This window comes from Copadichromis virginalis, linkage group LG7, assembly GCF_057382275.1.
Source record: "Copadichromis virginalis isolate Kocher_CV1m ecotype Utaka linkage group LG7, C_Virginalis_male_GT1.1, whole genome shotgun sequence".
In the NCBI taxonomy this organism is placed as follows: domain Eukaryota; kingdom Metazoa; phylum Chordata; class Actinopteri; order Cichliformes; family Cichlidae; genus Copadichromis; species Copadichromis virginalis.
Genome location: NC_140624.1, coordinates 1347758 through 1361282, shown reverse-complemented (window position 1 = coordinate 1361282; position 13525 = coordinate 1347758). Strand labels below are relative to the sequence as shown.

Sequence of the window (13525 nt, the reverse complement as noted above, 5' to 3'; positions counted from 1 at the left end):
ACTGACGTGTGCAGCTGTCTCAAGGTATCTTGAGGGCTGCATTGTCAGTCGTAACCTATATTAACCTTTCCAGAAACAGGCAACATGGGACTATACACACCCAAGTCAGCTGCACAACTCAGTGCAGCTGATTTGGAGTCTCCTGGGACGGTACTGTCAGATACACCCTGGATAATAGTTTCAGGATATGGAAACAGAAGAATATGGAGATCCAACCTGGTTCAGTTCAATTCGCTTTTATTTATACAGCGCCAAATCACACCAACAGTCGCCTCAATTAGGTTTTTTTATTGTAAGGTAGACCCTACAATTATACATACAGAGAAAAACCCAACAATCATATGACCCCCTATGAGCAAGCACTTTGGTGACAGTGGGAAGGAAAAACTCCCTTTTAACAGGAAGAAACCTTCAACAGAGCCAGGCTCAGGGGGGGGGGCATCTGCTGTGATTGGTTGGGTTGAGAGAAGGAAGACAGGATAAAAGACATGCTGTGGAAGAGAGACAGAGGTTAATAACAAGTATGATTCAATGCAGAGAGAAGAAACACCCAGTGCATCATGGGAATCCCCAGCAGCCTACGTCTATTGCAGCATAACTAAGGGAGGATTCAGGGTCACCTGGTCCAGCCCTAACTATATGCTTTAGCAAAAAGGAAAGTTTGAAGCCTAATCTTGAAAGTAGAGATAGTGTCTGTCTCCTGAATCCAAACTGGAAGCTGGTTCCACAGAAGAGGGGCCTGAAAACTGAAGGCTCTGCCTCCCATTCTACTTTTAAATACTCTAGGAACAACAAGTAGGCCTGCAGAGCGAGAGCGAAGTGCTCTAATAGGGTGATATGGTACTACAAGGTCATTAAGATAAGATGGGGCCTGATTATTTAAGACCTTGTATGTGAGGAGCAGGATTTTGAATTCTGGATTTAACAGGAAGCCAATGAAAGGAAGCCAAAACAGGAGAAATCTGCTCTCTCTTTATCTTCGGTTGTCTTCCTTATCTGTAACCACAGATGGCATGGCCCTCTCCTCCAACCCACAGTACACAGTATGGTCGTCACATCTTTCGAAGCATAACCAAACCCATTAACGTATTTGTTTCTAAGCAATCAAAGCTTTCTCTAAAAGATAAAAAGAACATGCAGGTGTGCTTATGATTCACTGAAGATCAGACAGGCTATTATCTGTAAAGCCACAGGCAGATCATTCACCTGGATTGCTGAGTGTTGATTAAAGTGAAAAATCCTAAAGTGGTATCCTCACAGATGCTTCCAGCTTCCCTCTTAATTAAACCAACCCAGGTATTGGTTTTTTGTTTGTTTTTTTGTGATACTCAGTTTTTACTTTACTGCTGTCACTTGAGTGAACCTGATATGCAAGGTCAGGGTTTGTTTGTGGTCACTGTTTTTTACATGGATAATTTTGAAAAGGAGTACTGCTAAAAAATGTCAGCGAAAGAAAAACTAAACAGGTAATGAAGAGGAGAGGAGGCAAATGAGTGATGTGAGTGACCTGAATGGACAGGATTGTAAAGGAGAATATCAGAGAAAATACTCAAACTGAGTATTTGGACTCAAGTATGTTTGGACATGTGCAGTGGGAGGACAGTGCATGTATTTTACAAAGGATGGCGAATACGGAGCTGACAGGCAGGAAGAAAGGAGGAAGACCACAAAGAAAGGAGGACTTGCTGTGAGTTGGTGTGACAGAGATGCATGCTAGTGAGATGGAGGGAGATTATTAATCTGAAGGAGCAGAAGCAACAGCACCGCCTACAACTGCAAAGCTCTCCAGCGAGTAGTGCGGTGCTCTGAACGGATAATTGGAGGTGAACTTCCCTCCCTCCAAGACATCTACAGGAAGCGGTGCCTGAGGAAAGCGGGGAGGATCATCAAGGACTCCAGTCACCCCAGCCATAAACTGTTCAGACTGCTTCCATCAGGAAGGAGGTTCTGCAGCATCCGGTCCCGTACCAGCAGACTGAGAGACAGCTTCTTCCACCAGGCCATCAGACTGCTGAACACGTCATAGACACCTCAGCTTCACTACTGGAACTTCAACATTATGCACTCCACACTGTATATAAATGCCACTTGTTTTGCACATATTCAACTCTGTATATTTTATATATTTTATTATTATTATTATTATTATTTTATTTTTTTACTATTTAATTTGTAAAAATGTGTATACACACACACACACACACACACACACACACACACACACACGTAGGAAAATATTTAGTATACACATCCAGAAATGCATACACTATTATATATTGTACATATATTTATTAGTTTCAGGTTGGCCATTCTTGTATTTTGCTCGTTTGTGTTGTTGTGTTTGCACATCTCTGTTGCTTGTGGGGCTCGCACACAAGAATTTCACTCGCATGTGCTGTGCCAGTGTGCCTGCACATGTGATGTGACAATAAAAAGTGATTTGATTTGATTTGATTTGAAGAAAGAAGAAAAACAATATGACAATAAACAGCAGTGTACAAATGTAAATGCTGTACTGAAATCTGTATTTTTAATTCAACTAATTAATGGAGTTATATGTCATATATTTATTTACTAATATATGTGTTTCACGATTATTATCACTTTATATTTCATTTTTTTACATCCTTAGTTATTAATTATTTGTCAAGTTTTAAATTTAACACCTACATTTAGTTAATTTGTAGTTTCGTTTCTGCCTGTTTGTTTACAAATCACTTTTAATGTGTAAACAAAGAGCTACAAGCTGCTAGGAGTTTCAAAGGCGCAACCATTAATGTTATTAGAGGGTCGTCCAGCAGGGGGCGATGGTGCACCTACACACTGTGAGAGCAGTAAAGCCAGAAGAAGAGCTCTTCCCCTCCTCGTTCATCACCACAGGCTGTATCTGGTAACATTGGCGGAATAACACCAGGAGAGCGTCTTTTTCTGGGTGTTTTTAAAGCTGCCTTTTGCTGAGGTGAAGTTTAAAGGCAGGCAAAATGTCGTCTTGGGTGAAATCACCTGCGGGTGGTCGGCGGCCATCCGGTAACCCTAACGGAAGGTGAGTTTCCAGGCTAGCGAGGTTAGCATTAGCTGCTAGCTCACAATAATATAGAAACGTGAAACGCTGTCAATTAGCGGCCCTATAAACCGCCACCTGTGCTGTGTAGTGCTCCACAGCCGCGTGTGTTTCGGAGGGCAGCTCCATACCCAACCAGAGAGGAGAGGACCGAAGAGCTCAAGGATGCCCTGGACAGGTACCAGCCTCGGGCAGCCTTTTTGTTGTCGGCAATGGTTTAAAGTGACCAAAGCTTTATTATGAGTGATTTACTGTGCACCTTCACTTCTGTGTGTAGTGCTACACGTCATTCATGGTTTTGTTTTAGATGAAAGAAAATGCACCGTCTTAGTAAATAAAAACTGCATTTAAAGCCTCCAAGTTGCTATAAGTCATATTTATTAATAATAATAATAATAGTTCCTTATAGCTGCCCAACTCTCTTTATGTCAGCACTGGGGAACATCTTACTTCCTTCCCAGCCAGACTTTTCTTTCCTCCCTGAAGGTAAATCATGAAACAAATAATTCTAGGATCTTGTTTACAGGTTTAACTGGTTAGACCAAACTTTGAATGCAGCTCTCCAGTTTGAGTACACTTACAGTTTCAGCTGCCTAGCGAGGTTGTAGACTCATCTTTAACACAGAAATCACTTTTATTTGGGTAAGTTCATAATTGCATGTGCAACAGGCAAAGCAGGTACTGATAGAAGCTTGGTAGTTTGGAATCATAGATGTAAAATGAACTAAAGTTACCTGAACATTAATTTTTAGTGTGTGTTGTAAAACTGTTAGTGCTTAGTTAGAGTATATAAGCTGAAAGCAGCTGTTCTGAGCTCTGTGCAAACTGCACTGACTTTTTTGCGGCCATGTCACCAGACTAGTATAGAAGTAACGTGTTACTGCTGCTTCCTGATGAGAAAAATATTGCACACTGTTCACTGTAGAGCATGTGCTATATGGATGGAAGAATTGGGGCCCACCTTTTATCTTTAAGTGAGGTGTCACAGGTGTGTGCTCCTGGCTGTGGCGTTCCAAACATTTGTGACGGGATGGGTCATTCAAACGAGTACGCTGAATTTGAGCGTCGTACTATAATAGGATACCGTCACTGCAACAGTTTCTTCTCTCCTACATATTCCACAGTCAACTGTAAGATGTGTTTTTGTAAAGTTTAGCAACCAGCCACTCGGTCACGAACGTAAAGTTAGAGAGTGGGGTCACCGACTGCGCTCTGCTGACTCACCAACTCCACATTTCCAAACTTCTCAATGAACATCTGTGCTGACATGCCACTGGAGTTTCAGGGTTTGGGTTCCGGCAGCTGAGCAGCTCCCGTGGGTCTAAAGTGTGGGTGATCCCATACTTTAGTCTCTATTCTGTACTTTGGGACAGAAGACGGATGTAATTTTACTGTCAACTATGACAAAATCAAGTATTTCAACACTTTAGCTGTGAATCCTTTGAAAGTGTGAATGTCAGAATATGCTGACGTAATGTTTTAGTAAGACATCAGGAATACGGTGTTTGCAACAGTCTACTATTGTTTCTGTGTTGTGAGGGGAAAAAGCTGTTTGAGTGAAACTTAAAACTTTGATGCACTGAATGTCGGACGCACAGGCTCCTTCGTGCACTTGCTCTCTGAGTCTCACTTTCAGAAAATCTATTTTTGGATATTTATATGCTCGTCATATTAAGGTGTCGTAGAGGAGGCATAGAAATACCTCCCATATTAAACTGTTATGACACTTTTCACTGCTTTTTTTTCAGTTATGAAGAGCTAGAGCAAATCCAAAACTACAGTGGAAGTGTGAAGTACGAGGGCTACAAGCATCAGCCAAATGGTGAGATTTGTTTCTTTGTTTTGTCCGTATGAGCAAAATGGATACGCTTTACACAAGACATGTTTTTAAATACTCTAAAATCTTAATTACACATTGATCCAAAGAAGAAAAGAGTGCAGTAATATTTTTGCCGCTTTTCGAGTCTCTTTCAACGTCACCGTTCTCAAACTTCCAGCCAAACCAGAGGGTGGCACTCCAGCAGACAGACGTAAAACGCTGTATCAGAAGTTCTACAGACAGGTGCAGGAGGAGAGGAAGCCAGCCGACTGCGTGGTTCTCTCTGTTACCAAACAGTGCCTGTGAGTATTTATTCATTGCCAACAGAATTTGCTGGTTTATCCTTTACTATCAGCGTGAGGAGACTGATATCATTCAGTGTTTCCCCACACTCGGGCCGACTCATATTATCTTTTGTTTTTCTATCTTCCTCAGTCTTATATTAAAACCTTAGTTGATGCTAACAACCTTTCCCCGGCTGGTGTTTTCCCTACCGGTTGGCTTGCTGGCCAGGTTACTGTTGTAGTGTTTCTCAGTGTCATTGAGTCAACTGCACCGTCTTGGACTGCAGCTGGCCACAGTAGTCGTCCTCCTGCTTTGGAGCTCTGCTGTGAGCTTTAGGGTCACTTTAATCAGAGCCTGCAGCAGATGGAGGACTGGTTCTTGTGCTGCTGTGCTAAGCTCACAGAGACCGCAGAACAAATGAGTGCTTCCAGCAGCAGCTGCAGACCATGACTGTGGAGTTTTGGTTCCCTGCAGGATGAGACTTATTGGATGAAAGCTGTTTTGATGTGTCAGTAAGTATGAGGCAATGAAAGTGTTAGGAGCAGAAGGACTTATAACTCTGTATCAGATCTTATCCTTTTATTATCACCGTCAGTTTTTTGCTTGCCTTTCTTTACTTTCTTGGTGTGCTGTGCAGGCTGCAAATCGTTTCAGCTACGAGGCTTTGTTCACATTTAACGTGCTGTAACTTCAAATTTGTTCTGGCTACTCAAGTTTAGGTTCTTGTTCCCTTTGGAAAGTCTTTTTGTTGATGTATTAACAGTGTTTCACACGCAGACCCTGTGTGTAAGTGTTCATATAACCACATTTCCAATGCAGATGTCTGCTGTGAAGCTTTGTCACCATGGCAACAAACAAAAAAACAACAAAAACCAAAGTAAAAGCCCACAGGTTTTTTTGCACACGTAGTTTTCTTCCTGTGTTGTGTTGAATGATTGTCTGTTAAATTAGTTGTGATAACTGACAACCACAGACGAAGCAACGTGAACACCAGCAAAAAAACACCTCACTTTGTCACTCACACAAACACATTTACATAAAGTTGGAACAGCTGTTTGTTTTTGGTGTCTTGATCAGTCAGTAACGAAGATTGTATTCATTTATGCACAGTCAAAAAATGTCATGTAGCACATCTTTAAAATTCAGTGTTCAACTACACACTGATTTGCATTGAAGTACATTAACAGATACATACATGTGAAGGTTAAACATTCTTGAATACACCTTTCACATATCAAATGTGCCACTTGGATCACGTTCTGTTAAAATACTCTTTATTTTATGCTTTTGAAAAACTGCCACAGTTGTAAACCAGTAATCAATCAATCAAACAAACCTTTATTTGTCACATGCAAGTTTGCACCTGCAGTGAAATTGGACCCCCCCACCCCCCGACCATGACATTCTACACATGGTAAAAGTCTAACAGAGTAGCGGTCAAAGCACACTAAAAAACTTGCACTCCTTATGCTCTGCAAGATTGCAACATCATCAGTCAATTTTCACGCACTTCTACACTAAAAGCAACGATTAATTTGAATCACAAATATGGCCGCTTAGGCTTGATTTAGGCCATACTCCTGTGTTGAATGGCACGGCCATGCACCCTATACTGGGTATACAGACGTGTCCAAGAAGACTTGCTGAAGTTCAAACTGAGCATCAGAATCAGAGAGAGTGCTGATTTTAGGGGACACATTTAATGTGGAATGGTTTCCAGCACCTTGTTGAACTTGCAGGGTGTACTTAATAAAGTGTCCTACTAGTATAGTCACAAGGGTGTCAACCACTGGAATTGGTTCAGCACAGGAGTATAACTCAAGCTAACTATGAGACTCAGTTGATACAGATGGACTGGCAGTTATAAAATGCTTATTGATAAGTATAAATTGATGCAGCACTTTATTTGACTTTCTCAGTATCCCAAAGACACTATGAAATACTAGTATTATAATATTTACGGTACAAACATCTCATTAAGAATAAACCCACAATACAACACTAATCACACCGATGAGAGATTTGAAAATCTGTGTTAGCTTCACATAAAACACTGTTTTTGTTGGGAAAGCACATTTTAAATGAAGGAGTCACCCTTTGCTCCGTCACAGATTTAACTCGGGGTATCTCCTATACGAGGTGAGTCGCTTAATATAGAAATGTCACGTTAACAAAGTGTTTCTCTTCCTCTCAAAGGGATTACCCCAAATCGCTAAGCCAGTGCTTGCAGGAGCGTGGCCTGTCAGTGGAAATGCTCTACCTTCAAGCGGAATCGGGCCTGACCCGGGCCCTACAGGATGTCCGAGCAGAAGGCTCCCCCTTATGTATTCTGGTGGAGCAGACAAACGTAGCTCTGTCCTCCTGCACTGTTATCATATTCTCAGAATCCCTCAAAAGTAAGTTCGTACCCCTCGTATTCCTTCAAACTTACCAAACCATCCCTTTTACTAGGCTCAGTTCAACAGTCTGTAGATTCCACATCTTTAAACACGAGGTCTAAAACAAATTTCTTGTAAAACCAAATAAATTAAAAAGACACACTACCATTTAAAAGACCACTATCTAAAGTTACACAAAGCTACAGTTCTTCAGTCATGCATGCATTTAAAAACTGTGCCGAGTCTATCATATCTACATGTTAATAGCTGGATCTTGGCAAACGATCCTTTGGCTAGCACATGCATATACTTCACACAACAATACATGACAATACATCCCAAAAAAACCAAACCAAAAACTAAAAAACGGTCAATTTATTACAACATGTGTTTCATTTTATGGGTCATCAGTTCTGTCACTAACTGCTATCTTAAACCAAATAACAAACCAGACCAAACCAACAATCAGACTTCTTTGGAAGACGGCACAAAGGCAACGTTGTAGCTACCATTCAGACTATTTGTTAGCTTACACACCAACTTCACTTCATCTTTGATTTTTGTGCGATAACGTGAGTGTTACTCTTAACAAAAACAAATAAACCAAATCTGTATTATTATCAGACGTATGCACGATCTGTGCCAGGTGCCAAACGCAAGACCTGGGCTTGAGGTCAGGTTCAGCTGCATATGAGGTGCAGTCGAGACGTTTAGCAACACAGACCATAAAAGTATTTCTGTGTCACCTCAGTCCTGTGGGAACCAGATGTACCAAGTGTCGCAAAACTACAACGTTTCAGCTGAAACTTCATTTCAGGGAGGACAGAAAATTCTCAGGATGGTGTGAAGTAGGGCTGCCACAAACGATTATTTTGATAGTCGACTAGTCACAGATTAATTTTGTAATTAGTCGACTAATCAGATCATCATCCATTGGACAGAAAACGTACAGCTTATTGCACCAGCAGCATCTGCTCTTATATAACCATCATTAGCTTACAGCTTTATGTGTTTAAGGTCTGTGCTAACTAAAAATAAACACAAGATGGTAGTTTATTAAATTTTAATGAAATTTGCAGCTTGTCTCGGTGAAGTTTAATAAACTCAGTCGTCTGCGCTTTGCTCCCTAAAATATAACGGGACACCGGAGTAAATTCTCGACCATCTCACACTTCTGTTTAATCAATTTTCTGTTTGACGTTTGTTCAGCTGTGTGAAAACCACCCAGTGGATTAATAAAGTTTTATTTTATCTAATCTAACCTAATCTAATAACTTTAATCTCAGCCAAACCGATTTACTCAGGAACAAATAAAGGTCTGTCATCTCGGTTGTGGGCAAAAGACCTGGAACTGACAAATAAAGGCTATCTCATCTCATCAACAAATAAAAAACACAGAAAAAAGCCAAACAATAACATTAAGTTATCTAAGTGACTCATATATGTTTAACCTGAGTAGTGAAAGACGGCGGTGGGTTTGAAAACGATCTGCCGGGAGTCCGGTGTTCTCACGGCTCTAGTTAGCCTAGCCCCCGGCTAGCTATCGAGCTAGTGGGTAACAGACGTCTCCGAAAACGTCGGAGCGCTTTTGAAAATATGCGATGTCTTGATAAACTGAGCAGATATTTGAGGTTTACACAGCTACATTCTCGCCTGAAAATATGTTAAACGTTTATTTTGTGACCCAGAAAGAATAATAAGAGTAACATTAAAACTAACTAGCTACCGCCATTGTTGGAAACTGAGCTCTTAAATCCTGCTACTTATTCCTGCGCCTTTCAGGATCTTACAAAGCTTCAAACGACGCGTCGACTATTAAATTAGTCGATTAGTTGATAGTCGACGTAATCGTGACTAGTCGACTAATCGTGGCAGCCCTAGTGTGAAGATTGTATACAAATCCTTTCACAGTTCCACAGCGGCGTGTATCACAGTTCAGCTGACCCAGTTTTCTCCTTCGAACTCCTACGGTCGGACTCCTACTGTAGGACTGCATTTTCACATCTGAACCTGGGAAGCAGATTTGCTGTGAATGTCAAAAGGAGACCGTGACCATGCTCCTGATGCCTGTGGTTTCTCAAACTGAGAAATTTTAGGTTGAAGCTGAACAAGCAGCACTTTTTAACAGAGAGTAATCCTCGACTCCAAAGCCTGAGCTGAACTTTGGATCTGCATCAGATCAGATACTGGCTCTAAATATGATCACGAGGAGGAAACTGGCTACATTTAAATCAGTTATGGTTTTATGGACCTTTATGATCTAACCTCGTAACTGTGGGGATTTTCATTTTTATCTTTTGTATCCTCCTGGACGAAGCGTGCGGCCGGTTTTACAGAGGCATGACCCAGGCTCTGGATAAAATCAAACTCAAGTTGTAATAATGTGCAGTTTGCTTTAAATCTGCTTAATATGACATTTTATGCTTTATTAGCACACATACACGACCTAATCTTTATAACACAAATGTTAAACACATTGTTAGGTGAATTCAACCAAAATTAGATCAATTCAACAAACACAATTGTCTGTCCTCAGAAACAAAGCTGAAAAAGCGTCACCATTCATTATATTTAGAATAAAATGTCTGGATGCACATTTAGATAAATTCAGTACTTACTAATCAGGTTGTATTAAAGTTACTGATAATGCACGTATTTGCACAAAATGCATGTCCCTCAGTGCCACACATCCAGCAATCCAACACCACCCCCACCCCCCGAAGCATTACTTACCAAAATACTAATTTAATCAGCTGATCCCAACATTGACATCAAAACGATCTCAGCGCGAGCTGAAAGGGATCTTTTTTTCACCTCTTTCTCCTACCTCAGCCTCATGACACTTCACCGTTACCGTTCCCTTTCCCTCCTCAGTCCATCGAAACATGCCCAAAGACCAGGCCATGGACTTTGTTCTAGCAGAGTACAACCGTGGACTGGCTAAAGAGCGACCCCCGAGGGACCCAGCAGACATTGCAGCCGAGGCGTCGCAGCTGCTCGATGACTTTCTGGATCGAGAAAAGATCGCGCGCCACACCGTTCCCTCTGAAACACGTCAGCTCCTCGTACTGTTAGGCGAGGGTGTCCATCTGTACCCCGAGGAGTTGGAAACCATCTCGGAGTACGTGCGCTCTCGGCAGGACCACGTACAAGGTGAAACGATTACACAGCAGTTCCTACAGAAGCGCTGTTTCAGCTTTGACTTCTTGTATCAGCTTTGCTTTGTCCTTAGGTCATATATCTCTGTTTCACCTGCGTTTTATCTCTTCAGCTTCCAACAGTGAGGGTGAGAAAGGGATCATGTTACCTCCAGGGTTGGGGAAACCACCTCCTCTGCTTCCGACTCCATCTGGGCCACCACAGCCTCAGCCTGCATCTTTAACAGGGGGGCCCATGGGAGACCACGCCTCACCTTCACCTGTACCCCTCTTGCCTTCACCAGGTTTGGGTTTTCCCTCTTTGTGTCTTTTTAAATCTGTCAAACCTTTAATGCTGTGAGGCTGTGAAGCATGATGAAAAGTCCTGGTGTCCTACTTTGGTGAGAGTGCTAAAACCTACCACGGCATTGCTAATCATGAACAGCTAGAGGCTGATTTGCTTCTTTTTATTTTTAGTTGCTCATCCCAAAACCAAACCTCCTCCGCTGCTCTCCTTGCATCGCCTTCCTGGTCCGTCGTTAGGGGGCCCAATTGTCCGAGGTCCCCTGTCGTCACACATCCCTTACGGCGGTCCCGGTGTGCCTCGTGGGCCCCTGCTCCACCCTCCTCCTGTGTTCCACCCAGGCCCCAGAGGTCCCACTAGAGGAGCCCCTCCCACTCTAAAGAGTGCTCGCCCTCCACTTCTGTCGTCTCCAGGTTGGTCTTTGGTTTCTTTTGGGGGTTTTTTCTTTCTTTTCTTAAACTTTTGTCCTAAAGTCGTGTTTTTTGCCTCTTTGTTTTCTCAGGTGCTCCTCTTCTTCGTCAGAGTGTCCCCCGGCATTAGGAAATGAGACGCACACACACACAAATTTGCAGGTTATGAACAGTGTATCACTTCATGTTAGAGCAAAAGCATCCTTTTTTATGTTTTTTATCTAAATTTAGCTGGAAGATAAATGAAAGTTGATGTTATGTCTTCAGCTCACTGTGGATGGTTTGAGTGGTAATGTTAAGACCCCCCCCAAGGCATCGGTGCCTTTTTTATGTTTTGTCCGTCAGGGTCTGTAACTGTTGGTGAGTGTTGCACAGGTCCATCAGGTAGTTCGTTTAGCTGATTGCACAGAAATACAGCCACGCAGTAATCAATACCCAATCACGGCTGCAACAGGACGTCTTCTGTATTAAACGCCACGAGCCTACTTGCTGTGTACAGTTTTTCAACATGGTGCTTTGAATTTCTCAAAGTTTCTCTGGACAACAGATATTTCACTTTATAATGGTTTGTTCTTCGGAGCCGTATGTCTGGTTCAAATATAACTTGATTCATGTGTAATTTTATTTGTGCCACAGAGGAAAACGGTCACTCTGAAGGACTCTGTATGATGCATGCAGTATCTTCATGGCAGAACACAAACACGTGTATTTGTTAAATTGCATTTCCTGCACTGTGCACAGTAAAATCGCTGTCGTGTACAGTACATTTCAGTAAAATAATCGTCCTTGTGACGTTGGAATTGCAACTATCAGCTTTGTTTTGTTACCCAGGCTTCTGACAGAGTCTTTCTATCAAAGCACAAGACTAAGCTCCAACTATTTCCCAGCATAAATGAAAGAAATGCGACTCTCTTCATTATAAGTCCAGTGACCACATATTTTCTGAATGGCAGGTCTGATGTGAGTAAGAAGGCTCCACGGGTTTGGTTACACGCTGTGGGTTTCAGCCTTTAAGCTTAATATCTGTTAAATATGTGATGCAGGCAGAGCACACGAGTCTGGAACAAACAACTACTTATCATATGTGGCTTTTTTTGTCATTGCTAGAATTTCTAGCACACTGTTGTTTTGTTGCTAATATTTATTAGCATTACTGAAAAGCATTTATCTGGTTAAGAAGCCTTTTTCTGTTGGAGCTGCGGGAGGCTGAGGCCTCACAAAGACAAACACTTTGCTTTGCTTTTGTAGATACTGTAAAAATGTTTTTTTCTTCATGTTTTTGAACCACTGTATGCTTTTCCCTTTGCTGTGCGGCGTGCTGATGTTGAACAGGTTTGGAGTCCCGATTATATTTTCAAAGAAAACATTTATAAATGTTTTGAGACGTTTTTCTTTTATTACGAATTAAAATGAACATCTTGATACAAGTTCACCAAACTGACGCATCTTTCTGTAAGAGTCTGAATAGATGTTAGTGCTCAAATTCCTAACACATACGTATTGATCAGTCTATTTAAGTGAATAAAACATAAAAGTGAACCCTTTGTGTATTTTGTACAACGAGCTGCTGCAGCAGCGAGTGAGGCCTGGACAGGCTTTGGTTTCGCTGCATCGGTTTTTAAAGTTGTATGAGGATTTTTTTAAGCTCCAGTTGAAGCTCTCGCGTGGATGGAGATTTCTGGACTCATTTTTATTTCCATACTGGAAGCTTGCCTGAGCTGCTGTACAGTAACACACAGGAAACAGCTTCCAGGCTTCATGGTAGCGAACTGCATATTAAGTGGCACAGAAGTAGTTGTGTACATTTGTATTGGTGATTTTCTGTCGCGTGTTTGCTGTAATGTTCTTTTGACATCTTAGTGTAGTTTTAAACACCAGAGTCTCTACTTTGCTCTTTTTATACACAGTCATGTTGCTGACCTGTTGCCAGTTGTTCCAGCTGTTTGTTTTTACTGCCACCTGCTCGTCTAGCCTTTGTTTATCAGTTTATATATGTTCATATATTCTACTGTGAACAATCAAGATTATTATATATGGTTTTAATTTATTTACAGTCCTGTGCAAAAGGGTTTCGGCAGGTGAAAGGTGCTTTCAGAAATATAAACGATTGTTTATTGGCCCCAAATGTATT

General features: G+C 41.7%; 1 protein-coding gene across 2 annotated transcripts; it reads left to right on the top strand.

The window, feature by feature from the left end:
• The first annotated feature begins 2821 nt into the window (after window positions 1-2821).
• Window positions 2822-12933, top strand: LOC146704134 (nuclear receptor coactivator 5). Of its 2 annotated transcripts, XM_085461090.1 has the most exons (9): window positions 2822-3043; window positions 3153-3239; window positions 4810-4883; window positions 5059-5182; window positions 7362-7561; window positions 10418-10696; window positions 10815-10985; window positions 11158-11397; window positions 11487-12933. In XM_085461090.1, exons 1-9 carry the CDS (start codon window positions 2982-2984, stop codon window positions 11522-11524), a joined length of 1275 nt encoding a protein of 424 aa, XP_085317216.1. In that variant the 5' UTR covers window positions 2822-2981; the 3' UTR covers window positions 11525-12933. The 2 variants fall into 2 exon arrangements, with proteins under 2 accessions (XP_085317216.1, XP_085317217.1); XM_085461091.1 differs by lacking the exon at window positions 3153-3239.
• The last annotated feature ends 592 nt before the right edge of the window (window positions 12934-13525 follow it).